We start from the raw sequence: 26,924 nt of genomic DNA on the forward strand, positions 1-26,924 counted from the left end.
GATCACCTGTGAGGCTCCTTGCAGCCTAAGCCATCCTGTGATTCCATTTTCCAGAAGTGGTGGTGCTTGGAGTAGATCACACCTGTGAGGCTCCTTCCAGCCTAAGCCATTCTGTGATTCCATTTTCCAGAGGTGATGGTGCTTGGAGTAGATCACACCTGTGAGGCTCCTTCCAGCCTAAGCCATCCTGTGATTCCATTTTCCAGAGGTGCTGGACCTGTGAGGCTGCTTCCAGCCTAAGCCATCCTGTGATTCCATTTTCCAGAGGTGCTGGTGCTTGGAGTAGATCACACCTGTGAGGCTCCTTGCAGCCTAAGCCATTCTGTGATTCCATTTTCCAGCAGTGGTGGTGCTTGGGTTGCTCACTTTGTGGTGTCAGCAAAAGAAGTCTGCTTGTGTCTGCATCTGAAGACAGCATTTTTGAGGCCTGCTTGGGCTTCCTGCATAAGGCCAGATTGATGCTTGGCATTGCAAAGAGAGCCAGGGAGCTCTGCAAAACTTTGGATCCCTTTGCAGCTGAGCACTTTGGATTGCTCCTGTCCTTGTGTAACCAAATCCTGACGCTGTCCCCCTGCCTTTGGCTGGCAGAGAGAAGTGCAGGGAAGGGATCAGGGGAACGCAGGAGAACTCAGATGAGGAAATGGTGAGATTGCAGTGAGCTTCTCTGGGGGCAGGAGAGGAGTCAGAAAATGGTTTGGCTTAGGAAAGACCTGAAAGATCCTGTGGCAGGGGTAGCAGAGCTAGATGATCTTTAAGGTCCCTTCCAACCCTAGCCCTTCTGAGAATCTATGAATCATCCAGGTCCAACCCCCCTGCTGTGGGCAGGGACACCTCCTCCTACCCAGGTTACTCAAGGCCCCCAGCCAGCCTGGCTTTCAACACTTCCAGGCTTGGAGCCTCCACAGCTTCTCTGGGCAACCTGTTTCAGTGCTTCACCACCCTCCTGGGGGAGAAAAGCCTCCTAATAACTCCTAATTATCTGTACTCAGGCTCAGGGATCTGAGGAGTAGGGAAGGGGAAGGAATGGTCTGGAAAGAAGAGGAATTAAGGACTTCTTCAGGGAGAATGTGTGGGAAGAACCATGTCTTGAGGGACCAAGGGAAGAAGATAGCTCCCAAGGCCTGCTGAGACTGGACTCCAGAGGAGGTGCTGAGAAGTGCCAGAGCTCTGCTGATCAATGTACACTGAAAGTGAGCTGAACAGCAGCTTCTAAGTCAAAAGACAGCAGGAAGAGCACTGCAGCACTTAGCTGGCAGCTTCACTGCTCCTCTGGGAGCTCTGGCAGGCTCTAGCACGCCCTGGCCATATGTCTTTGCCTTGGAGTGAGGAATGGGACTTCTCATTCAGCTTTCCTCCTCACCTGGACAAGTGATCCCAGGAGGTGCTGTTAGTGGCAAGTTTGGGTTCGTGGGAAGTGGAAGGGCTTTGGGATGAAATCCTGCCTGGTACAGGGAAATCAAGTAACCATTTCTAGGTGGAGATCTGGTGAAGAGCTGTCTGAGCTCTTTGCTCTGGCACTGAGCCTTCCAGTCCTGGCTGCAGTGTTGCATCTGAGCTGCTCTCCTCGGACTTATACATATTTCATACACACTTTAGAGTGTTCTCTAATAGCCATTCTCTTTATTTGACTTGGGAAAATGATGTTTGAGACTTCCTGATCTGTTAAGAGGGCTGAAATTAATACTTGAGGAAGTGCTCTGCTCCATTTTTAATGCTGGATGATGACAGTTGGTAATAAATGCAAGGGTAGTTCTGTGTGACAGCAAAGATCCAGGCAGCTTGCAGAGGTGAAATGCTCTGCCTGCAGCTGGGGATTCTGAACTGGGGAACTGGAAATGGCTTCAGAGATTGCCCAGAAACTGGTGTGGCACTTGCAGAGCCACAGAGTGCTTGCTGTTGTCTGCTGTCCTGTAACCATTTGGGAGCTACTTCCCATTTCTTTTAACCTTACTTTTTTCACAGACTGCTGGAATGGGTTGGGTTGGAGGGGATCTGAGAGATGATCCAGTTCCAGCCCTCCTGCCATGGGCAGGGACACCTCCCACTAGCCCAGGTTGCTCAAGGCCTTGAACACCTCCAGGTGTTCACACATTTGGTGATTCTGTGCTCCACAACCTCCCTGGGCAACCTGTCAGTGGTTCCAGGGACGTCTCCCACTAGAACAGGTCACTCAAGACCTTATCCAACCTGGCCTTGAACACCTCCACAACCTCCCTGGGCAACCTGTGCCAGTGTCTCCCCACCCTCACCATCAAGAATTTCCTTCTCCTCTCCAGTCTATGCCTGCATCTACCTCAAGTTTCTGACCATTGCCTCTCATCCTATCAGTCCAAGCCCGTGTCAGAAGTCCCTCTCCAGCTGTCCTGTAGGTACTGCAGGTACTGAAAGTCTTCTCTGAGGTCTTCCTGGAGCCTTCTCTTCTCCAAGCTGAACAGCCCCAACCCTTTCATCTGCTTTCCTGGAGGGGGTTCTCCAGCCCTCTAATCAACTTTGTGTCCTCCTGTGGGCCTGTTCCAGCAGCTTGCTGTCCCTCTTCTGCTGAGGGCACCAAATAGCTGAGTTGATAGCTTCTAGGAGGGGATCAGAGCACCAAGACCCGTGGAGCTGTCCTTAGAGATGTCTGATGCTGAAGGTGCTTGGAGAATTTTGGGATCTCTGATGTCATCCTCGGGTGTATTTCCCCTGCTCAGTGCCCTGCCCTCACTGGCCAGGAGATCTCTGTGATTTGGAAGGGTCTGAGTGCCAGCCCTTCTCAGGGCATTGAATTATCCACCAGTCATTAGTCTCATATTGCTAACCTTGGCTATAAAGCAGGACTGAGGAGGAGGAATATTTCCTCTTGCAGAAGCCTGGTGTCTCATGATTGTAAGTGGAGAGGAACAGGAGATGTCCTGGTCAGCTGGAGCATGGGGCAGCAACCAGGGAATGGCACATCCAGGGTGGTTTCCTACCAAGAGGGAGATCCTCCAGGTGCTCTGAGGGACCTGCAGGTAGTTACTGGTTTAACTCAGCTCCTTTAGAACCACTTCTGCTGGACTGAGGGTGGGTTTGTGCAGAGAGAAGTCTTCAAAGCCTTTAAACGGCAGAAGAGTGGGAGAAGCTGGAGGGTTCATGGGATCACAGAATGGGAGAGGTTGGAAGGGACCTCTGGAGATGGAGTCCAACCCCCTTGCCAAGGCAGGGGTTCACACAGGAACACGTCCAGGCAGGTTTTGAATGTCTCTGGAGGTCACCCAGGAACACATCCAGGCAGGTTTTGAATGTCTCCAGACGCTAAGACTCCACCACTTCTCCAGGCAGCCTGCTCAAGGGCTCCATCACCTTCATGTTCAGATGGAACTTATGTTCAAGTTGCTGCCTGTTAGCCCTTGTCCTGTCACTGGGCAGCACTGCACAAAGCCTGGTCCCATCCTCCTGGCAGCCACCCTTGAAGCGTTGATCAGCCCTGATGAGATTTGCCCCTCAGGCTGCTCCCCTCCAGGCTAAACAGCCCAAATTCTCTCAGCATCTCTGCACTGCTGTTTCCTGCTGGCCCTGCTGTGACCTGTGTTCTGTTAGTTCTGTGTTGAATCCCAGCAGAGGACTTTCTCTTAGAGTCATTCAAGGCTGGAAAAGACCTCCCAAGATCTTTGAGTCCAACCCTGCCAAGCCCAAGTCTTAACCCAGCGCAGCTCAGGCGCTTCAGCAATCCCCGCAGCGGTTTGAGGCTGCAGTTACACTTCCAGAGATAAACTCCTCAAAGGATGTAAATGAGAGAGAACAAGAGACTTGCTAAACTCCTTGTGCCTCCAGAACACCCTTTCTTCAAAAGCAGCTTCTGCAGAGCCCTCAGAGGAAAAGGTTTTGGGGTGTGAACAGGTCAAGTGGCTTCTTGTAGCGGAAATCCCAGTTCCTAAAGCAGGATGTTGCCGGGGGGGGGCTGCTTTTTTTTGGCTGTGAAACTAACCAAGACTGAGCAGAATGTGGTCAATAAACTGCAAAGTCATCATTACAAACTGATCTGCACCTGAAGAGGCTTGTTGGGAAGAGCAAGCTGGCAGATTTACCCAGTTCAGAGGTAGTTTCTGCCAGCAGAGGAAAAGTGCTTCTGTAGGTACAGCTGCTTTTGTGCAGGGAGGGGAGAGGAGCTCTAACCACATCTGCCCCTGGGCCTTCTGCCAGTGTCAAGATGTTGCCTAAGATTCCATCCCCAGGACACTGCTGCATAGGCAGTGACTTCCTGGGTGTGTTACAATGGCTGAATTGATGTTTTCACAGAATGGTTTAGGTTGGAAGAGACCTCAAGGATCAGCCAGTTCCAACCCCCTGCCATAGGCAGGGACACCTCTCACTAGAACAGATTGATCAAGGCCTCATCCAGCCTGGTCCTGAACACCTCCAGGGAGGTTGTGGAGCACAGAAGCACCCAGTCTTCGATCACATTGAGTGCTTCTGTGCTCCACAACCTCCCTGGGCAACCTGTGCCAGTGTCTCACCACCCTCACTGCTAAGAGCTGCTTCCTAACATCCAGTTTCAGTCTCCCCTCTGCCAATTCAAACCCATTCCTTCTCCTCCTGTCATTCCCAGCCCTTGTCAATAGTCCCTCCCCAGCCTTCCTGCAGCCCCCTTCAGACCCTGCAAGGCCACTCCAAGGTCTCCTCCAAGCCTTCTCTTCTCCAGGCTGCAGAGCCCCAACTCTCTCAGCCTGTGCTCACAGCAGAGCTGCTGCAGCCCTCTCAGCATCTTGGTGGCCTCCTCTGGGCTGGCTCCAACACTTCCATGTGCTGCTTGTGCTGGGGGCTGCAGAGCTGCCCCCAGGAGTGCAGGTGGGGTGTGAGGAGAGCAGAGCCAAGGGGCAGAATCCTCTCCCTTGCCCTGTGCCCACACTGCTCTGGCTGCAGCCCAGCACAGGCTTGTGTCTGGGCTGCACTCACCCTGCAGGCTCAGGCTGAGCTTTGCATCAGCCCAGAGCCCCAGGGCCTGTTCCTCAGGGCTGCTCTCAGCCATTCCCCACCCAGCCTGGAGCTGTGCTTGGGATTGTGCCCACCCAGGTGCAGGACCTTACCCTTGGCCTTGTTGAATGCCATGAGGTTGGCCTGGGCACAGCTCTGCAGCCTGTGCAGGTCCCTCTGGATGGATCCTGCCCTCTGGCAAGTCGCCTGTGCCACACAGCTTGGTGCCAGCTGCACACTTGCTGAGGCTGCACTGATTCCTCTGCCCATGGCACTGACACAGATGTCCCACAGCAGTGGAGCCAGCACTGACCCCTGAGGGAGCCACCTGGCCCTGGTCTGCAGGTGGGCATTGAGCCCTTGATCCCCACTCTCTGTGTGCCACCACCCAGCCCATGCCTTACCCAGCTGTGCTGCACCCACCCAGTCTGTGTGTTCCCAGCCTGGGGAGCAGTATGTCCTGTGGGACAGAGTCAGATGCCTTACTCAGGGCCAGGTGTGGGTGTTTTGGTTTGTTTTTTATTTGTTTGAAAGAGTTAGAGTAAGGCACAGGCAGCAGTGGAGGGGATTTGCTGCCATTTGTCATGGTGACTTCGTGTCTGCCTAAGGTATTTTGCCAGGAAATACTTCAGAGGGTTAAGCTCTTCCTGTTGCATTGCAATTTGGGGATGACCAAGGCACCAGAGCAGCTCTCTGAAGAGCAGGGGCTGAGACCTGGGGCTGTTTACCCTGAGGAGGGGATATGATCAATGGCTCTTCAATTCCAGAGAGATGTGGAGGTGCTGGAAGGTGTTTGGAGCAGGGCAGCAAGGCTGGGGAGGGGCCTGGAGCACAGCCCTGTGAGGAGAGGCTGAGGGAGCTGAGGGGGTGCAGCCTGCAGCAGAGGAGGTTCTCCTTGAAGCACTCCAGAGTGGTGTTGCTGTGGAGTTGGTCAAATGTCCCAAGTGAAGCATGCTGGAGAGGGACTGCTGTGTAAAGGTGGCTACTGCTTTGAGGCAGGGACAGAGCCACAAGCAGAAATGCCTCGTGCTTGGATGCTGACCAAACCAGAGAGGCCTGGAGGAGGAAGATAAGATGCAGGAATATTAAGGAATTTTTTTCTCCTCCTCAGGGATCCTCTAAAGCTCTTCTGGCTAAAAGCTGCTCAGCCAAACCCACAGCTGTCATCAGCCACCTCGTGTCTGCAGGGGTTAACAGCTGCATGCCACCGGTGACTGTGGATCGAAATACAGCTGAGCCAACCTGGCGACTGCCAGGGGAGCAGCTGGCAGCTGGGTGGCTTTTGGTAGACCTTGAACTTCCTGAGGCTTTGTGGGTGCTGCTTTGCTGTGCTCAGGGTGGAAGCTTTTGTGCCTTAGCTTTTTCTGCCCCCTCTTTGTTGGGAAATGTTAATTACAGCATTCCAGAGCCAGAGCCAGGGTTGAAGCCACAGGCAAGCTGGTTGAAGCTATTGCATAGTGAGGTAGCTGAGAGCTCTGAGTTCAGCTCAGGGGGCAGCCAGGCCTATTGCTCTCCTTGCAGGGAGAGGACAAGGCTGTGTGAGTGAGCAGCTCCCTAACTGGTCAGGCCACACCTTGAGTGCTGTGTCCAGTTCTGGGCCCCTCAATTCAAGAAAGGTGTTGAGGTGCTGGAACATGTCCAGAGAAGGGCAACAAAGCTGGTGAGGGGCCTGGAGCACAAATCCTATGAGGAGAGGTTGAGGGAGCTGGGCCTGTTTAGCCTGGAGAAGAGGAGGCTCAGGGGTGATCTTATTACTGTCTACAACTACCTGAAGGGACATTGTAGCCAGGTGGGGGGTGGCCTCTTCTGCCAGGCAACCAGCAATAGAACAAGGGGACACAGTCTCAAGTTGTGCCAGGGTAGGTCTAGGCTGGATGTTAGGAAGAAGTTCTTGGCAGAGAGAGTGATTGGCATTGGAATGGGCTGCCCAGGGAGGTGGTGGAGGCACCGTGCCTGGGGGTCTTCAAGCAAAGCCTGGCTGAGGCACTTAGTGCCATGGTCTGGTTGGTTGGATAGGGCTGGGTGCTAGGTTGGGCTGGATGATCTTGGAGGTCTCTTCCAACCTGCTTGATTCTGTGATTCTATGATTCTAACTGCTGCCTCTGCACTGTGAAGCTGTGTGCACAGGCAGGGCTTAGCCTGCAAACAGCTGGTTCTGAGGAACCAACAGCAGTTGTCTTGGTGATGAGGATGATGTCATCTTCTGAGATACACAGAGTGGGTTGGCTTAGAAGGGACCTTCAAGATCGTTTGGTTCCAACCCCCTTGCCATGGGCAGGGACACCTCCCACCAGCCCAGGTTACTCAAGGCCTCATCCAGCCTGGCCTTCAACACCTCCAGGCAGAGGGCATCCATAGCCTCCCTGGGCAATCTGTGCCAGTGCCTCCCCACCCTCACTGTTAAGAATTTCTTCCTCCAGTCTCAATCTCCCCTCTTCCTTTTGAAGCCATTGTCCCTCTTCTTATCACTGTAAGCCTGTGTCAGAAGTCCCTCTCCAGCTGTCTTGTAGCCCCCTTCAAGTCCTGAAAGGCTGTTTGAGGTCTCCCTGGAGCCTGCTTTTCTCCAGGGATAAACAACTCCTCTGTGTTTGAAGGTACTGGCAGGGGATAGATGTTTCCCATTAGTGCCTAGGAACAGAAGCAGGTGGGACACAGATCACCCCACAGCTTGAGACAGCCTTGTCTGATCCTCTGCTTCCACACTGTCCAAAGACAGAACACTTCACTGATCATGTGGAGGGACCCTGGAGGCCAGGAGGAAGGACAGGTTGGTGTGGAGGGACCCTGGAGGCCAGGAGGAAGGACAGGTTGGTGTGGAAGGACCCTGGAGGCCAGGAGGAAGGACAGGTTGGTGTGGAAGGACCCTGGAGGCCAGGAGGAAGGACAGGTTGGTGTGGAGGGACCCTGGAGGCCAGGAGGAAGGACAGGTTGGTGTGGAGGGACCCTGGAGGCCAGGAGGAAGGACAGGTTGGTGTGGAGGGACCCTGGAGGCCAGGAGGAAGGACAGGTTGGTGTGGAGGGACCCTGGAGGCCAGGAGGAAGGACAGGTTGGTGTGGAGGGACCCTGGAGGCCAGGAGGAAGGACAGGTTGGTGTGGAGGGACCCTGGAGGCCAGGAGGAAGGACAGGTTGGTGTGGAATGACCCTGGAGGCCAGGAGGAAGGACAGGTTGGTGTGGAGGGACCCTGGAGGCCAGGAGGAAGGACAGGTTGGTGTGGAGGGACCCTGGAGGCCAGGAGGAAGGACAGGTTGGTGTGGAATGACCCTGGAGGCCAGGAGGAAGGACAGGTTGGTGTGGAGGGACCCTGGAGGCCAGGAGGAAGGACAGGTTGGTGTGGAAGGACCCTGGAGGCCAGGAGGAAGGACAGGTTGGTGTGGAGGGAACCTGGAGGCCAGGAGGAAGGACAGGTTGGTGTGGAAGGACCTTGCAGAGAGTTAATGAACTTAACCCAGGACCTCCACTCCAGGAGTTGTGTTCTTGGCATGTGTTTGAGCATCTGGATAGTGCTGCTGTGGAACCTGCCTGTGGAAAGTGACCAGAGCTTACTGGGAATTTACCTCTCCCAGTAGTGCTGTGATGTTGAGTGTCAGAAACCTTCTCATCCTCTCAGTCTGCCTCGTTTCTTCTCCACACAGGTGGTGTCACAATTCCCTCATGTCTTTGTGCCATCCCAGCAGAAAATAGTCTTTGGACATCACAAAATGCTTCCAGGGTACTCTTCTAGGCAGGGCTTAGCAGGTGGTGAAGTGGGACAGACATTTCCTGGTCAGAGGTGGTTCCAAATTCCACGGAGAAGTCCCAGCTCATGCTGACCTGGGTGGAGACAACCTGTTTGTTGTGGGTGAGCTGCTGGAAACCGGAGCTAGCAGAGGCAGCAGCTTTGCTACCTGATGCAGATTGCTGCAGATGCATCCAGGCTGTGAAATGGATACAGCCCCAGGGCTGACTCTGGCTCTGGGCCAGAATCTGCCCATGCCCATTGCTGACTGTGCTGAAACACTGGGGCGAGTGTACTGATAGGTGTGTGAGGAAGGAGAAACAAGAGGTGCCTACAAAAAGAGGGGGGAAAAGCAGTTGTGGAGTTCCTCGTTCAGCTTTAGTCCTCCACAGGCCCTTTCTGCCTGCAAAGGGGACAGGCTCTGTAGCTCACATGGGCAAACCTCTCCTTTCCTAGAGATCTGTGGTTCAGCCAGAGCTTGTGGCTGAAGTCAGCACTGCCCTGAGACCCAAAAGTGGTGCTTTGGGTTGTTTTCCTTCTGTCAAGTTGATGGGTAGCTGACCTGACATATGTCACTGCTACTCCTCCCAACACTGACTAATAAAAGAGCTTAAAACCAGAGTGTATTCCTCTCCTGCCAGGCTGCTGCTGTGGTGGTGCTGAGGCCACAGCTGGGGAGAGATTTGCAGGATCACAAAATCTCAGCGTGGGTGGGGGTTGGAAGGGACCTCTGGAAGGCATCCAGTCCAAGCCCTCTGCTAAAGCAGAGTCATTCAGAGTAGGCTGCCCAGGATGGTAATGCCCAGGAGAGGCTGGAATCTCACTGGAGAAGGAGACTCCACAACCTTTCTGGGCAGCCTGCTCCAGGGCTCCAGCACCCTCACACCCAAGAAGTTTCTCTTTGTGTTCAGGTGGAATCTTCTGGTCCCAGTTTGTGCTGCATGCCTCTTGTCCTGTCATTGAGCACTGCTGGCAGGAGTCTGGCCTCATCCTCTTGCCTTCCCTGTCCCCCACCCCAGTTAGATATGTGCATTGCCACAGTTAATTCTCGAGATGTGGTCCTTGTTAGCCCAGCTGCCTGTAGCCCCTGGAGTGATGATGTGAACGAGGCTAAGTTCTGCCCTTAGCTGCTAGCCTGCCCCCTGGAGCAGCCAGTTCCCTCAAGAGCTGTCTTGCATCTGGGGAAGGCTTCTGGAAGAAACATCATAGGATCAGAAAACACTTTGGGTTGGAAGGGACCTGAAAGATCATCCAGTTCTGAGCCCCCTGCTGTGGCCAGGGACACCTCCTGCTGGCACAGGTTACTCAAGGCCACATCCAACCTGGCTTGGAACACTTCTGAGCCTGGAGCCCTCACAGCTGCTCTGGGCAACCTGTTCCAGTGCCTCACCAGCCTGATGGGGAAGGATTTCCTCCTGATGTCCAATCCACCTCTGCCCTCTTGCAGTTGGAAACTTAGCCCTTGTGCTGTTGCTGCACTGTGAGGTCCTGCTGGGTGCTGGAAGGCTGCTTTAAGGTTCTCTGCAGCTGTCAAACTGTTGCATTTTCCTTCGAGATGAGGAATTCAGTGAACTAGGAGAGAAGTGAGTCCTCTTACTGTGCCTCTCATCAGATCATCCCGTGATATGCTGCAGAGTCTCTGAGACACCAGACCTGAGGAGCCTGGTGGCCTGGGCAAGCCCCAGATTTGCTGTGCTTGACACAAGGCTCTGGGCAGGCCAGTTTCACAAGCAGAGTTCTTGGAAGCAGGTCCCTGTTGTCCAAGCTGTGCCAGCTCAGCTGCCTGACCACCCACTCTTCCTGCTCTGGGTTAGACTAAACCAGTGACCCCCTTTACCCAAGTCAGGTCCTCCATCTGGCTGGCTTGTAGCTGTGCAAGCTGTGCCCTCCATCACTGAGTGGGCAGCAGTTGCTGCTGAAATAAATACTCCCTGAGATGCTCCTTCTTGGGCTGGTGGTGACAGGATGCAGCTACTGTGGAGCAGGCTCATGTTTTACTGCCCTGCTTCCAAGTCAGACACTAATCTCTGGAGCTCTTACTTTATCCTTTAGGCAAAACTTGAGCTGCTGGGGGGGGGTGGGTTGGAGCCTTCCTAAAACTTTGGGCAAGGAAGAGATTCCTTCTTTGGTTCTGACCAGCCAAGCTGAGGTGTTTGGGTGTGTGTTGGCCAGCCATAAACTCTGCCTTCCTTCAGCATGGTTCTTTCTGTAGGTTTTGTATCCCACCTGGGCCAGTCTGTTTCTTTTGGGCTGGCAATTAGTGAGTTGTCATGTTGCCTTGAGACAAGAACTGAAACCAAACCCATGCCTCTTCTCTAGAGACTCTTGTTCTGAGACACCCTGCAGGACTCCAATACCCAGAGTCCTGGGTGCAGCTCTGCAGCCCCCAGCACAAGCAGCACATGGAAGTGTTGGAGCCAGCCCAGAGGAGGCCACCAAGATGCTGAGAGGGCTGCAGCAGCTCTGCTGTGAGCACAGGCTGAGAGAGTTGGGGCTGTGCAGGCTGGAGAGGAGAAGGCTTGGAGGAGACCTTGGAGTGGCCTTGCAGGGTCTGAAAGGGATTACAGGAAGGCTGGGGAGGGACTATTGAGAAGGTCTGGTAATGACAGGAGGAGGAGGAATGGATTTGAACTGGTAGAGGGGAGATTGAAAACTGGATGTTAGGAAGCAGTTCTTTGCAGTGAGGGTGGTGAGACACTGGCACAGGTTTCCCAGGGAGGTTGTGGAGCACAGAATCACCCCATGTGATTGAACATCCCTGGAGCAGGGGTTGGACTAAATAATGTCTGAGGTCCCTTCCAACCTAAGCTATTCTACCATTACCAGGGACTCAGATTCTGCTTGGCTTCAGCCTGGAGAAGAGAAGGCTTGGAGGAGACCTTGGAGTGGCTTTCCAGTATCTGAAGGGGGCTACAGGAAGGCTGGGGAGGGACTACTGACAAGGGCTTGTGATGACAGGAGGAGGAGGAATGGATTTGAAGTGGCAGAGGGGAGATTGAAACTAGATGTTAGGGAAGGGTTTTTTAGAGTGAGGGTGGTGAGACACTGGCACAGGTTGAGGGTGGTGAGAGACTGGCACAGGTTGAGGGTGCTGAGACACTGGCACAGGTTTCCCAGGGAGGTTGTGGAGCACAGAAGCACCCAATGTGATCAAAGATCACATTGGGTGCTTCTGTGCTCCACACCCACCCTGGAGGTGTTCAGGACCAGGTTGGATGAGGCCTTGGGCAACCTGTTCCAGTGGGAGGTGTCCCTGCCCATGGCATGGGGTTGGACTAGATGATCTCTAAGGTCCCTTCCAACCTAAACCATTCTACCATTACCAGAGCCTCAGATTCTGCTTGGCTGCACCTGCAGGTCTTTACATTCAAGCAGCTTTCAGTATCCTCTTGTCCCTAGCCCAGCTGCAGTGCTGTGGACTCTTTCCTTCCTTGGCAGTGGGAGATGCTAAGGAGCTACTGAAATAGTAAACTGGAAGAGTTCTGGGGAAGTGATGCCATCACCTTCTCTTTTCAAGGCACAGTCATGAGTGGGAGGCAATGGGCTGAATAATCCCATTCTGAAACCTGCTCTGGCACTGATGCTCCCACTCCAGTTCTTTCTCAGTGTGTCAGCTGTAGTCACTCAACCTCAGCTTCACAAACTACAGCTGTGGCTCACGTGGCTTGCACAGGTCTGCTGGGCTTGGAAATATGTTGGGATTTCTAGTGGGGGGGGGGGAGACAGTAGGAGGAGAGAAATGCTGTGAATGGTAGCTCCCTTTTGTCCTGTCATTACAAAGGCTCCACAGCCCAGCCAATGCTCCAGGCTTGGGGCAGAGTGGCTGGAAAGTGCCCAGTGGAGAAGGCCCTGGGGGTCACCAGCTGGCCAGTATGGGCTCATGTGGCCAAGAAGGCCAACAGGTTTCTGGTCTGGGTAAAAAGCAGTGTGGCCAGCAGGACCAAGAAAGTGGTTGTCTCCTTATTCTTGGCACTGGTAAGGTCACCCCTCAAATGCTGAGCTCAGGTTTGGACCACTCACTCTCAGGAGGACGTTGGGGTGCTGGAGCAGGTCCAGAGAAGGGCAACTGAGCTGGAGAACAGGGCTGGGGAGTGATGTTCAATGTGGAGGAAAGGAGGCTGAGGGGAGACCTTCTGGCTTGCTACAACTGCCTGAAAGGAAGGCTTGGTCTCTTCTCCTAAGGACCAAGTGATAGGACAATAGGAAGCAGCCTCAGTTGCAGCAGGGGAGGTTTGGGCTGGACATCAGGAAGCATTTCTTTACCAGAGGGGCTGTTGGCTGCCCAGGGCAGGGGTGGAGACACCGTCCCTGGAGTGATTTAACAGCCTTGCAGATGCGGTGCTGAGGGATGTGCTTTAGCAGCAGACGTGGTAGTGTTCATGGTTGGGCTGGATGGTTTTAAAGGTCTTTGCCAGCCTTTCTGTGGTCCTCTGCACTTGTGGGCAGTAATTCAACAGGAGTCCTTAACCTCCAGAGTGCAGTGGCTTGTGGCTCATAACACGTCTGGAGACCTCCTGTGCCGTAATCCTTCAGGAGTGGACAGTGGCATAAATGGCTCAGGTTGGCAGGACCTTGCTACCTCTGAGTCTTTGCTCTTCAAAGGCTCCACAAGTGTAGCAAAAGAAAACAGCAGCCAAAATGTTCTCCAGATTAAATGCATCACATCTGCTGCCCACACTGCTCTGGATGCAGCTCAGGCTGCCCTTGGCCTCCTGTGCTGCCAGGGCCCATTGCTGGCTCCTGTCCAGCTTCTCACCCACTGGCACCGCCAAGTCCTTCCCTGTAGGGCTGCTCTCAATCTCATCATGGCCCAGCTTGGATTGATACTTAGGGTTGCCCTGGCCTAGGTGCATCTCTCTGTATGTCATCCTCTCCTGATGTGGCAGCAAGTGTAGCTCAGTGCTGGAGAATTCCTCCCCTGATGGTAGCTCATAGTGTCTTGGGTTGGTGCTGGAGCTTCTGCAGTCAGCCAAGAGCCAGCAATGCCCAGAATGTTTTGAGCAGCGTGGCAGAGGCCTCCTGTACAGGCATGGCAGTGTGAATTCCTTTTGTGCCTTTCCCAATTTGCTAATTCATCCTGAAGTTGATGCTTTAGGATTTCATCCCCCCCTCCCCAGCCCCCAGCCTTAAAAGCTTTGTCAGACACCGGATCTTGGTTGCGGCTCCCGATCGTTAACCTGCAGACTTTCCAGAGGGCTCAGAGATGTGAAGCCAGCTGCCTGCTTCATTTCTGCCTCCTGAAGCAATTAACTGAAGTAATGGAGTTTTCTCCAAAGTTGCTTTTTATTATCTCCCTCTGCTAAAAGAGTGCATTTGTCAGAGCTGGGAACCGGCAGTGCAGAGAGCTTGCTCCAGAGCCAGACGCAGCACCCAGCTGCCGCTGGGCGCCGTCACCTAATGGCACTAATTCAGTGCTGCTGCAAAGCCTCGCTGCCCAAACCAGCAGATGATGTGTGAAGGGAGGGGAAGGAGGTGGGCAAAGATTGGAGGGAGTTGAGGAGATGATCACCAGCGAAGCTGAAGCCTGTCTTAGGTGTTCATGGGAAGTGACAGAGGAGTGGTAAATGGCAGCTGGAGGACAGCGGTTCACAGATTGGCAGATTGCAGAGGGTGGGTAAGGACCCTCAAAGGGGTCTTGTCTACCCCTCCCTGCAGTCAGCAGGGGCACCTCCAAACAGATCAGGTTGCTAAAGGCCCCATCAGATCTGATCTTGAGTGTCTTCAGGGATGGGGCCTCAACCACCAATCCCTGAGCAGCCTGTTCCAGTGTTCTCCAGCCTCACGGTGCAGAACTTCCTCCTGATATCCAACCTAACTCTGCCCTGCTCCAGTTCCAAACCATTGCCCTCAGCCTGTCACCACAGATCTTCAGAACAGTCCCTCCCCAGCCTTCCTGTTGGTCCCCTTCAGGTGTAGAAATGCAGCTGTAAGGTGTCCCTGGAACCTTCTCTAGGCTGAACAACCCCAAGGCTCCCAGCCTGTCTTCATAGCAGAGGTTCTCCAGCCCTCTGGTCATCTTCATGGACCTGCCCTGGATCCTCTCCTTCAGGTCCTTGTCTCTCTTGTCTTGGGGACCACGTAGCTGGATACAACACTGCAGGTGGGGTCTCAGTGGAGCAGAGGGGCAGAATGAGCTCTCCTGACCTGCTGGTGACACTGCTTTGGAGAGCTGACAGCAGCAACTGGGCCTGTCACAGGCAGGTAGCTGCCTTTGTGCACAGCTGCCTGGAAGGGCCAGAAACAGGCTGTGGGTACATGGTTGGGTGAGCCAGGGCTGCCTAACTGGAGAGTCACTAAGTGCTTCAGTGGGGCTGCAGAATGTGAAGACCTCAGTGGGTGCAGAGGCATTGAGCAGCAATGATTTTGTTGGTGTTGCATGTATGAGCTGTCAGGAAGCTGAGCAGTATCTGAGGTCTGTGTTGTGGTGACCTCATGGTCATAGAATAGTTTGGGTAGGGGAGGACCTTAAAGATCATTCAGTTCCAACCCTGCTGCCATGGGCAGGGACACCTTCCACTAGCCCAGGCTGCTCAAGACCCCATCCAGCCTGGCTTTTGGACACTTCCAGGACCATGACATGACTAATGGCAGAAACCATGTTCTGGTTCTCTCTGGAGCTATGGAGGATGGCAGAGCATGGCAGGGCAGTGGCAGTGATCTGTTGAGAGGAGGACAGCAGCTCAAGAGCCCTCTCATTTTCTGCCTGTAATCAAGCCAGGGGATATTCAATGACAGAGTTTTCCAGCAGCTTCTCAGAGTGCTTGGTCGGTGGTGTTTAAAACCCAGAGAGTTTGAGGATAGCCTCTTCAGGAGATCAGCTCCTGCAAGTATCATAGAATCATAGAATTGTCTAGGTCCAACTTCCCTGCCATGGGTGGGGACACCTCACACGAGGTCAGAATACTCAGAGCTCCATCCAGCCTGGGTGCTCAACACCTGGGTCTCCTCTTTGACATTTGGTTCCTGGGAATCGTGGAACCAAGCAGGCTGGAAGAGAGCTCCAAGCTCAGCCAGCCCAACCTAGCACCCAGCCCTGCCCAACCAACCAGACCATGGCACTAAGTGCCCCAGCCAGGCTTGGCTGCAACACCTCCAGCCACAGCCACTCCACCACCTCCCTGGGCAGCCCATTCCAATGCCAATCACTCTCTCTGCCAGCAACTTCCTCCTCACAGCCAGCCCAGACCTGCCCTGCCACAGCTTCAGCCTGGGTCCCCTTCTGCTGCTGCTGGCTGCCTGGCAGCAGAGCCCAACCCCAGCTGGCTACAGCCTCCCTGCAGGCAGCTGCAGGCAGCAATGAGCTCTGCCCTGAGCCTCCTCTGCTGCAGGCTGCACCCCCCCAGCTCCCTCAGCCTCTCCTCACAGGGCTGTGCTCCAGGCCCCTCCCCAGCCTTGCTGCCCTTCTCCAAACACCTTCCAGCACCTCAACAGCTCTCTGCAGTGCAGGAGCCCAGAGCTGGACACAGCACTGCAGGGGTGGCCTGAGCAGTGCTGAGCACAGGGGCACAAGAACCTCCCTTGTCCTGCTGCCCACACTGCTCATATACAGCCAGGGGTCTTCCCAAGCTGCTCAGAAAGAGGTGTTGTGCTTGCAGGGTGTGCTGTGGTTGTCTCCTGACAGAACAGCTGTGGATGGACCTTCCCAGGCAGGGCTGCTCTGTTTGCCTGCAGAGCCGCCCAGCCCTCCCACTGGCACTCTTGCTGTAGCAGGATTTGGGCTAATGCCTGCTTGAAACCACCTTCTGGTCTTTGTGTTGATGTCCAAGGTGACCTGTATGGGACTGGGAAAGAAAGGCCTGTGAGGAGCAGTGGGGTTCAGAGGAGCTTGACCTTGAGGCTGGTGTCCACAGCGGTGTTAGGTGGCGCAGGAGGCTGACCTGCAGGTTGCCCTCCTTGCATGCTGTGGCTGGAAGTGGAGCTGGTACCCCTCACTAAAGTGTCACTGTTGGGCTTTGAAGGCACTGAAGGTGTCTGGAGGGTTTCTGCTCCTGCTCCGTGGTGGCACTTAGAATCAGGGAATGCTTTAGGTTGGAGGACACCTTTTAAAGGTCATTGAAGTCCAACCCCACTCCTGAGCCCAGGAGACCAAGGCTCACAGTGAAGGAATGTGTGATGCATCATTGAGTCACAGAATGGGTTGGGTTGGAAGAGACCTTTAAAGGTTGTCCAGTCCAACACTGCTGGAGGCAGCAGGGACGTCTGCAGCTAGAGCAGATGGCTCAGAGCCCCAAACAACCTGACCTGCAGTGGCTCCAAGAGTGGGGCATCTACCACCTCTCTGCACTGCCTGGACCAGGGTCTCACCACTCTTAGCATGAAGTTTCTTCCTTCTCTGCAGTCTGAATCTTTCAGTTTCAGACCACCCCATCCTGTGCTGTCACAGCAGCAAAGGACACTTACTGCCTGTTTGCATTGCTTCAGGGGCTTGGGGCATGCCTGCACACCACCTCCATGGCCTGGAGTCATCTAGAGAGCAGTGGGGAGAAACACTTGATGGTGCTGCTCTGCAGAGCATCAGTGAGAGCTGCAGCTGAGTGCCAGGCCTGGTGTCATTGATCAAGAAGTCTTCTGGAGCCTCTCCTGGGGAGGCTGCTGTGCTGCTGGGGTGTAGTGTGACCTGTGTGGCATGGTGTGCACAGTGCCACGCCTGGGAGGGGCTGTGTGCTCCTGCAGATGCTGGGGAGGCAGCTGGCAGGGGCTGGGCTCTGCTGAGGTGTGTGCAGTGACATGCCCCCAGGCTGCAGCACCTGTGCTGCTGGGTTTCACACGGGCCTCAGCCTCTGAGCTGTGCTTTTGGTGGCTCTTTGCCCTTCCTCCAGGCTCTGCAGTGCGTTGCCACCACGCACAGCTCCTGTGCTTTGCTCTCAAGTGGTGCAGAACCAGTCGGGTTCCTTCTGCTGGGGAGCTGAAACATGCTCTGGTGTCACTTCCACACCTGGGGAATGCTGCTGGTGAGATGCTGGAAGAGCTTCCTCAGGGAGGTTATGAGTGTCCCCTCCCAGGAGGTGTTGAAGGCCAGGCTGGATAAGACCTTGATTGGCATTGGAATGGGCTGCCCAGGGAGGTGGTGGAGTCACCATCCCCGGAGGTGTTGCAGCCAAGCCTGGCTGGGGCACTTAATGCCATGGTCTGGTTGGTTGGGCAGGGCTGGGTGCTAGGCTGGGCTGGCTGAGCTTGGAGCTCTCTTCCAACCTGCCTGATTCTGTGATTCTATGAACCTGGGCTGGTGGGAGGTGTCCCTGCCTGTAGAATGGGGGACTGGAACTGGATGATCTTTAAAGGTCCCTCCAAACCCAAGCCATTCTGTGAACCTGTGAGTGTTGCTGAGGTTTGAACCTTTGGCAGCTGCCTGAGCTTGGGCACAGGCAGTGTTGCTGAGGTGTCTTGGATTTGTGAGTGCAGAAGCAGCTGTGTAGGAGACCAGCCTGGAAGCATCATCGGACTCGTGCTGCAGCATCCAGTCTGAAGAAGCCTCTGCTGTGGGGATGGAGGTGCTGCACTTGGGGTGAAAACTGATCCCCTGCAAAAGCTGCCAGCGAGGTGCTCAGGTGGCCCAGGCAGCCACTGCAGTCCTGGCCTCAGGCAGCAGCAGTATGGCCAGGGAAGTGATTGTGCTGCTGTTCTCAGCACTGGTAAGGCCACTCCTTCAATACTGGATTGAGTTTTGGGCTCCTCACTCCCTTAAGGGGCTGGAGCAGGTCCAGAGAAAGGCAAAAACCTGGGGAAGGGTCTGGAGAAGGACTGGGGGTTGGGGAGGAGCAGCTGAGGGAGCTGGAGGTGTTCAGTCTGGAGAAGAGGAGGCTGAAGGCAGACCTCATTGCCCTCTACAGCTCCTTGGAAGGAGGTTGCTGTGAGGTGGGGTTGAGCTCTTCTCCATAGTCTCAGGTGACAGAAGGAGAGGGAATGGCCTGAAATTGTGCCAGGGGAGGTTTAAGTTGGAGATGAGGAAAAATGTCTTTGGTGCCAGAGTGGTCAGAGATTGGCAGAGGCTGCCCAGGGAGGTGGTGGAGTGCCCATGCCTGAAGGTGTTCAAGAAACCTGTGTCCATGGCACTTAGGGACATGGTTTGATGGGCACGGTGGGGGTGGGTTGGTGGCTGGACTGGATGACCTTGCAGGGCTTTTCCAGCCCACACAACTCAGGGATTGTGTGTTCAGGTCACGACCCCAGCCACGAAATGTGAGGGAAGGAAAGAGGGAACCGATCAGTAGCACATCTCGAGGCTGTGGGGCAGGACTGTGCTGGAAACCTGAGCTTGCATTGTTGTGAACTGGTTTTTATCTGCCACAAATGCTGAAATTGAAGCAGGAGCTTACTCCTGGCGTGTGCTGAGAGATCTGAACTGTGCTTTTCTGGGGAATAACTGCAGGAATTAAGTGCACAGCTTGTCTTGGGGGATGAAAACAGGAATGGATCAAGCGCTGCAAGCTGTCATCCAGCAAATGATGCTGCTGGAAATCGTTTGAAGAGAGGATCTTGATGGTCTGGAATTCATCACTCAGTGGAGAGCAGCCAGGTCCCTCCTTCCAAGTCAGGCTTCCTTTTTGTGGCAGCAAAAAGAGCTGGACTCAGGTGTTAGTGACTGAGCTTCCAGATCAGCTCAGCCCTGTTAAATTAAGGAGTTCTGTTTCAGTCAGCAATGCTTCTTGGGAGGAGTTGAGACCTTTGCAGCTTTCCCCTCTCTGTATCTTCTGCTTGCTTTGGCTGGCCTGGGTACAGCACCACGGAGTGCTCTGGCAGGGGTGTTGGACTGGATGATCTTTCAAGGTCCCTTCCAGCCCCTGACCTTCTGTGGTGTGATTCTGTGACTGGCTTAGGTTGAAAGGGACCCCAGAGATCATCTGCTCCAACCTCCCTGCTGTGGATGGGGATAGGTCTCAACTCAACTCAGCTGCTCAAGGCCTCATCCAGCCTGGCCTTGAACACCTCCAGAGATGAGGCAGCCACAACCACTCTGAGCAACCCATTCCAGAGTCTCACCACCCTCAACTTGAGGAACTTCTTCCTCAGCTCCAGTCTAACCCTGCTCTGCCTCAGCCACAAACCTTCCCCCTTGGCCTGTCCCTAGACACTCTCAGCAAGTCTCACTGCAGGCTCCCCTCAGGCACTGGCAGGCAGCTCTGAGGTCCCCCCAGAGTCATCTCCAGGCTGCACAACCCCAGTTCCCTCAGCCTGTCCTCATAGCAGACTTGCTGCAGCCCTTGGAGCCAACACTTCCATGTCCTCCTTCTGCTGGGGACAGCAGAGCTGAACACAGAGGTGACAGCTGTGAAGGTTGCACATGCAGGGAAGCTGTGCTGGAGTGGGACCTGTCTGAAGCACAGCTGGGGCTTGGCTGCTTTGTTAGCCTTGCTAACGTGCTGCTGAGGGCCTGGCTCTGCTTGTCTGGGCAGGGCTGTGCCTGAGTGCTTTGTTGGTGAGCTGTGACAGCAGCTGTTTGGAAGTGCCTGGAGAATTCCAGCCAAATGGCTGCTCCCCTGCCTTGCCTTCCTGCCTGGATGGCAACAGGCTGGCTGCCCTCAGCTCCAGGCCAGTCAGTGGGGGGCTGCTGGAAGTCAGCTCTGCTGGTTTGGTTTCCAGCAGAACGTCTTTGGGGGAAAACAGTCCTGGGATTTGTTTGCTTCTGCTGCCTGTTTGTGGCTGCCTTGCTTGGTGCGTTCTGGTTGTGAGACCCCCACCGGCAGCACTGTGCCGCTGCTGCCAGGAGAGGAGGGGCATGAAGCAGCTGGAGGAGGCTGCAGAGCATCAGAGGGCTGGAGAGAGAAGCTCTCCTGTGGGGGCAGGCTGGGAGAGTTGGGGCTGTTCAGGCTGGAAAAGGAAGGCTCCAGGGAGACCTTAGAGCAGCCTTCCAGGACCTGAAGGAGGTCCACTTAATAAAGCTCCTGTGACATAAAGCAGCTTTGGACAGGTTCAATCAGATCCCTGAGCCTGTCCATGTGGTGCCTCACAAACAGCTGGCAGGGCAAAGCTGCTCCAGGGCATGGGGCAGCAAACCCAGGAACTGCTCCTGCCAACCACTCTGCTGGGAAAACAGCTCCCAGTGCTGCCCTGAGCAAGCCTGCCAAGGGACACCCAGCCAAGCTCAGAGCTGCAACCCCCCAGCAGTGCTGTGCTGACAGCCAGGCACCACCAGCCAGCGCCCAGCAGACAGGCAGCACCCAGCACCAACCCAGCCTGGGCAAGGAGTGCCTCAAGAGCAGCCTGGAGGAGAAGGCCTTGAGGGTGGCAGTTGGTGCCAAAGTGCCCAGCAGCCAGCACTGGTTGCTGGCAGCCCAGGGCCAGCTGTGTGCTGGCTGCAGGCAGAGCAGGGAGAGCAGCAGCACAGGGAGGGGATTCTGCCCCTCTGCTCTGCTCAGCCCTCACCTGCAGCACTGCCTCCAGCTCTGGGAACCCAGCACAAGAGGGACCTGGAGCTGCTGGAGAGGAGGCCACAATGATCAGAGGGCTGAGAAGCTCCCTGTGGAGACAGGCTGGGAGAGTTGGAGCTGTTCAGTCTGGAGAGGAGAAGGCTCTGGGGAGACCTTAGAGCAGCCTCCCAGGACCTGAAGGAGCTCCAAGAGAGCTGGGGAAGGACTTTTGACAGGGGCTGGAGGTGACAGGACCAGGGACAATGGCTCTGAGCTGGAGAGGGGAGAGTGAGAGTGGAGATGAGCTTGGCTGGGTGTCCCTTGGCAGGCTTGCTCAGGGCAGCACTGGGAGCTGTTTTCCCAGCAGAGTGGTTGGCAGGAGCAGTTCCTGGGTTTGCTGCCCCATGCCCTGGAGCAGCTTTGCCCTGCCAGCTGTTTGTGAGGCACCACATGGACAGGCTCAGGGATCTGATCGAACCTGTCCAAAGCTGCTTTATGTCACAGGAGCTTTATTAAGTGGAAAAATGCCTTAATTTAGCCTTAAACAAGCTGTGCTGGCATTAGTAAGAGGTAAGAGAGACCTTAGAGTGGCCTTTCAGTATCTGAGGGGGGGGGGGCTACAGGAAGGCTGGGGAGGGACTATTGACAAGGGCTTGTGATGGAGGAGGAGGAGGAGGAATGGGTTTGAAGTGGCAGAGAGGAGACTTAAAGTAGATATTGGGAAGGTCTTGATAGTGAGGGTGGTGAGAGACTGGCACAGGTTGAGGGTGGTGAGACACTGGCACAGGTTGAGGGTGGTGAGAGACTGGCACAGGTTAGGGTGCTGAGACACTGGCACAGGTTTCCCAGGGAGGTTGTGGAGCACAGAAGCACCCAACGTGATCTTTGATCACGTTGGGTGCTTCTGTGCTCCACAACCTCCCTGGAGGTCTTCAGGACCAGCTTGAATGAGGCTTTGAGGGACCTGTTCTAGTGGGAGGTGTCCCCTGCCTATGGCAGGGACTTGGAACTCGATCATCTTTGAGCTCCCTTCCAACCTAACCCATTCTGTGATTCTGAGACACAGTGCAGTGGGAGAGGAGCCTCAGTTTTTGTTGTGTAACTCATAGGAGCAGTTCTTCATGCTTAGATTTCGAGCTTGGGACTTGATTTCAGTGGATGTTTTGTTGGTGTCCCTGCTGAAAGATGCAGCCTCCTGCCCCCTCCTTGGTCTTGGTGCAGCTGTTTGTGTCACCAGGCAATCAAACAGGTTGAGGAACTGATTCACTGGGAAAAAACAAATCCCAACTTGGAGGAGAAGAGAGGAGGAAGATCTGGGTTTGAGGCAGGAATCTGCAGCATTGCAGCACAAAATGGCTATGGCCTGGTGAGCCTGGGGCTGAGGCTGGGGTGGGGATCACTGCTTGGAGTGGCAGCCTCAGCTTTTGGCAGTTTCAGGCTGTAGCTGTAGCCTTCGGGCTCAGAAAATCACATTGCTGCTTTATGTCCTACTTTTCAGCAGCTTCAGAGAGGCTGCTGAAAGTGTGCCCTGAGGCAGACTTCCATTCTGGTGTCAAATGGCAAAGCACACAGAAGCCTTCTCAGGGCTCCCAGGGGTTGCTGCTCTTGCCTGTAAGCTGTGCTACAGCAGCCCAGAGAGGCTCTGCTCTGCCCTGGTGAGACCTCACCGGGAATATTGGGTTCAGTTTTGAGCTCCCCAGCTCAGGAGGGACAGGGATCTGCTGGAGGGAGTCCAAGGGAGGGCTGTTGAGGGAGCTGGAGCACTGCCTGATGAGGAGAGGCTGAGGGACCCCAGTTAAAGAGGGACAGGGATCTGCTGGAGGGGGTCCAGCAGAGGGCTGTGAGGATGATGAGGGGACTGGAGGGCATGGCTTATTAGGAGAGGCTGAGGGCCCTGGGGCTGCTCAGGCTGGAGAAGAGAAGACTGAGAGGGGATTTAATCAATGTCTATAACTATCTGAGGGCTGCCAGGAGGGGGCCACAGGCTCTGCTCACTGCTCCCTGGGACAGGACAAGCAGCAGTGGATGGAAGCTGCAGCACAGGAGGTTCCAGCTCAGCACAAGGGGAACTTCTTGCCTGGAAGGGTCCCAGAGCCCTGGCACAGGCTGCCCAGAGAGGTTGTGGAGTCTCCTTGTGTGGAGCCTTTCCAGCCCTGTCTGGATGTGTTCCTGTGTGCCCTGAGCTGGGTTGTGTGGTGCTGCTCTGGCAGGGGGTTGGGCTGGATGAGCTCTTTGGGTCCCTTCCAACCCCTGACATCCTGTGAGCCTGTGACCTGGGGCTGTTTGGTCTGGTGACATGAATTATTAGAGGGGATCTAATCAAAGTTTATACATATCTGAGGGCTGGGGAACAAGAGGGAGGGGACAAACTCTGCTCTGTTTTGTCCTGGGATAGGACAAGGAGCAATGGATGGAAACTACAGCACAGGAGGTCCTACTCAAAAGCCATTTTGTGTGTTTGGCCACAGAATGGCTTTGCCTCACTCACACATAAAAGGCAGCCTGGAGCCCTAGGGCAGGTCTGTGCTGCTCACCGTGGGGAGCAGGAGTGTCAAGATAGTCCCTGGCTCCTCTGTGGCAGTGTTGGAGCTGCTCAGCCCTTGAGAGGCCTCTGGATCTTCCCAGGGTGCTGGGAAAAAGGCAGAGGATCTCTGACCTGCTCCTGGTTCCTCTTGGCATGGAGGTTGGCAGAGGTGCAGGCAGCATCTCTTACAGCTGTGCAGAGAGCACCAAATGCCTTCTCCTGGGGAACCTGAGGCACTTCAGTTTCCAGGCAGTTGAAGCCCAAAGCATCAGGGCTAAGCTGGCCTGAAGCATGAGGTAGAGCAGAACACATTGGCCAAGAGCAGGGAGGCAGAGGCAGCTCCGTGGGGCAGAGGTAGCAGTGCAGAAGCAGCTCTGTGGGGCAGAGGCAGCAGTGCAGAAGCAGCTCCATGAGGCAGAGGCAGCAATGCAGAAGCAGCTCCATGGGGCAGAGGCAGCAGTGCAGAAGCAGCTCCATGGGGCAGAGGCAGCAGTGCAGAAGCAGCTCCATGGGGCAGAAGCAGCAATGCAGAAGCAGCTCCATGGGGCAGAGGCAGCAATGCAGAAGCAGCTCTGTGGGGCAGAGGCAGCAATGCAGAAGCAGCTCCATGGGGCAGAGGCAGCAGTGCAGAAGCAGCTCCATGAGGCAGAGGCAGCAGTGCAGAAGCAGCCAGGCAGAAGCAGCTCAGCTGCTTGCACCTTAGCTCCATTTCTGCTCCTTGCCCGAGGGCAGAGGCTCCTTTGGCCACAGAGAGTCACCAATCAGAAGGCATTTGCCAGACTGACCATGTTAGGTGACCCCAGGGCTTGCTCAGCCTTATTTGGCAAGAACCAACAAGTACCTAACCACCTGGGGGTCCCTGTTGAGCACTTTGGGAGGGGACATCATGGCCCAAGCCTTTGTTTTCCTCCTGCCCTTGCTTCCCCAGCAGCAGCAGCAGGGTGGGGCAAGCCAGCACAGCTCCTAGGCCTCTTGGCCTGCCAGGACAAGGTATATAACTGCACAGGATGTGAGAGGTTTGGTGCTGCTCAGGAGCAGCTGAGCACTTCAGAGGAGGTTGGTGAGACCTCACTTGGAGTGCTGTGTCCAGCTCAGGGGCCCCCAGTGCAAGAGAGACATGGAACAGGTCCAGAGGAGGCCATGAAGATGAGCAGAGGGCTGGAGAAGCTCCCCTGTGGGACAGGCTGGGAGAGCTGAGGCTGAGCAGCCCAGAGAGGAGAAGGCTGCAGGGGACCTGTGGGACAGGCTGGGAGAGCTGAGGCTGAGCAGCCCAGAGAGGAGAAGGCTGCAGGGGACCTGTGGGACAGGCTGGGAGAGCTGAGGCTGAGCAGCCCAGAGAGGAGAAGGCTGCAGGGGACCTGTGGGACAGACTGGGAGAGCTGAGGCTGTGCAGCCCAGAGAGCAGAAGGCTGCAGGGGACCTGTGGGAGAGGCTGGGAGAGCTGAGGTTGAGCAGCCTGGAGAGGAGAAGGCTGCAGGGGACCTATGGGACAGGCTGGGAGAGCTGAGGCTGTGCAGCCCAGAGAGGAGAAGGCTGCAGGGGACCTGTGGGACAGGCTGGGAGAGCTGAGGTTGAGCAGCCCAGAGAGGAGAAGGCTGCAGGGGACCTGTGGGACAGACTGGGAGAGCTGAGGTTGAGCAGCCCAGAGAGGAGAAGGCTACAGGGGACCTGTGGGACAGGCTGGGAGAGCTGAGGCTGAGCAGCCCAGAGAGGAGAAGGCTGCAGGGGACCTGTGGGACAGACTGGGAGAGCTGAGGCTGTGCAGCCTGGAGAGCAGAAGGCTGCAGGGGACCTGTGGGACAGACTGGGAGAGCTGAGGTTGAGCAGCCTGGAGAGGAGAAGGCTGCAGGGGACCTGTGGGACAGGCTGGGAGAGCTGAGGCTGTGCAGCCTGGAGAGGAGAAGGCTGCAGGGGACCTGTGGGACAGGCTGGGAGAGCTGAGGCTGTGCAGCCCAGAGAGGAGAAGGCTGCAGGGAGACCTGTGGGAGAGGCTGGGAGAGCTGAGGCTGTGCAGCCTGGAGAGCAGAAGGCTGCAGGGGACCTGTGGGACAGACTGGGAGAGCTGAGGCTGAGCAGCCTGGAGAGGAGAAGGCTGCAGGGGACCTGTGGGACAGACTGGGAGAGCTGAGGCTGTGCAGCCTGGAGAGCAGAAGGCTGCAGGGGACCTGTGGGACAGACTGGGAGAGCTGAGGTTGAGCAGCCTGGAGAGGAGAAGGCTGCAGGGGACCTGTGGGACAGGCTGGGAGAGCTGAGGCTGTGCAGCCTGGAGAGGAGAAGGCTGCAGGGGACCTGTGGGACAGGCTGGGAGAGCTGAGGCTGTGCAGCCCAGAGAGGAGAAGGCTGCAGGGAGACCTGTGGGAGAGGCTGGGAGAGCTGAGGCTGAGCAGCCCAGAGAGGAGAAGGCTGCAGGGGACCTGTGGGACAGGCTGGGAGAGCTGAGGCTGTGCAGCCTGGAGAGGAGAAGGCTGCAGGGAGACCTGTGGGAGAGGCTGGGAGAGCTGAGGCTGTGCAGCCTGGAGAGGAGAAGGCTGCAGGGAGACCTGTGGGACAGGCTGGGAGAGCTGAGGTTGAGCAGCCTGGAGAGGAGAAGGCTGCAGGGGACCTGTGGGACAGGCTGGGAGAGCTGAGGTTGAGCAGCCTGGAGAGGAGAAGGCTGCAGGGGACCTATGGGACAGGCTGGGAGAGCTGAGGCTGAGCAGCCCAGAGAGGAGAAGGCTGTAGGGGACCTGTGGGACAGGCTGGGAGAGCTGAGGCTGTGCAGCCCAGAGAGGAGAAGGCTGCAGGGGACCTGTGGGACAGGCTGGGAGAGCTGAGGCTATGCAGCCTGGAGAGCAGAAGGCTGCAGGGGACCTGTGGGACAGGCTGGGAGAGCTGAGGCTGAGCAGCCCAGAGAGCAGAAGGCTGCAGGGGACCTGTGATGTTAGCTGCCACTGATGTCTGCACAGACTGCCAGCAGACAATGACTTCCCTGTGTGCCTGCTCAGAACTCTGCTGGCTGTTGTCCAAGGAGCATCCCCAGTTGCTGGAGCAGTTAGGAAGGAGGTTTATTGTTGTTTCTCTTCTCTCTCTCTAGAATCCAGCGACCATCACTCGAATACTGCTCAGCCATTTCAACTGGGACAAAGAGAAGCTGATGGAGAGGTAAGCAGCCACCTCAGCACCCAGCACATCCTGCTTCACCCCTGGGGGGAAGTGTTCATTCCCAGGTGAACATGGGAGTGGATGAATGCATCCCACTGGGCCAGGAGGATCTCATGTGTGCCCTTAGACTGGGCAGGACTCCTTGTTGTAGGAGTATTGACTGCAGAGAGGAGGCTGAGGTTAGTTGGCCCTCGAAGGAAGAGCTCTGCCAGTCTGAGCAGGGAGCAGAGCAGGTTCCTGTTACCCAGTACAAGAAGTGGAG

The 26,924-nt window shown here is 55.6% G+C and overlaps 1 protein-coding gene across 1 annotated transcript in view; it reads left to right on the plus strand.

The window, feature by feature from the left end:
* The window catches only part of ARIH1 (ariadne RBR E3 ubiquitin protein ligase 1), a 101,833-nt gene that overhangs the window by 17,193 nt on the left and 57,716 nt on the right, over nucleotides 1-26,924 (plus strand). Inside the window, exon 2 of the mRNA XM_064157219.1 lies at nucleotides 26,595-26,662. Coding sequence (XP_064013289.1) covers nucleotides 26,595-26,662 — 68 coding nt within the window. The remainder of the gene's footprint in view (nucleotides 1-26,594; nucleotides 26,663-26,924) is intronic.

Source organism: Pogoniulus pusillus, chromosome 17, assembly GCF_015220805.1.
Source record: "Pogoniulus pusillus isolate bPogPus1 chromosome 17, bPogPus1.pri, whole genome shotgun sequence".
Classification (NCBI taxonomy): Eukaryota; Metazoa; Chordata; class Aves; order Piciformes; family Lybiidae; genus Pogoniulus; species Pogoniulus pusillus.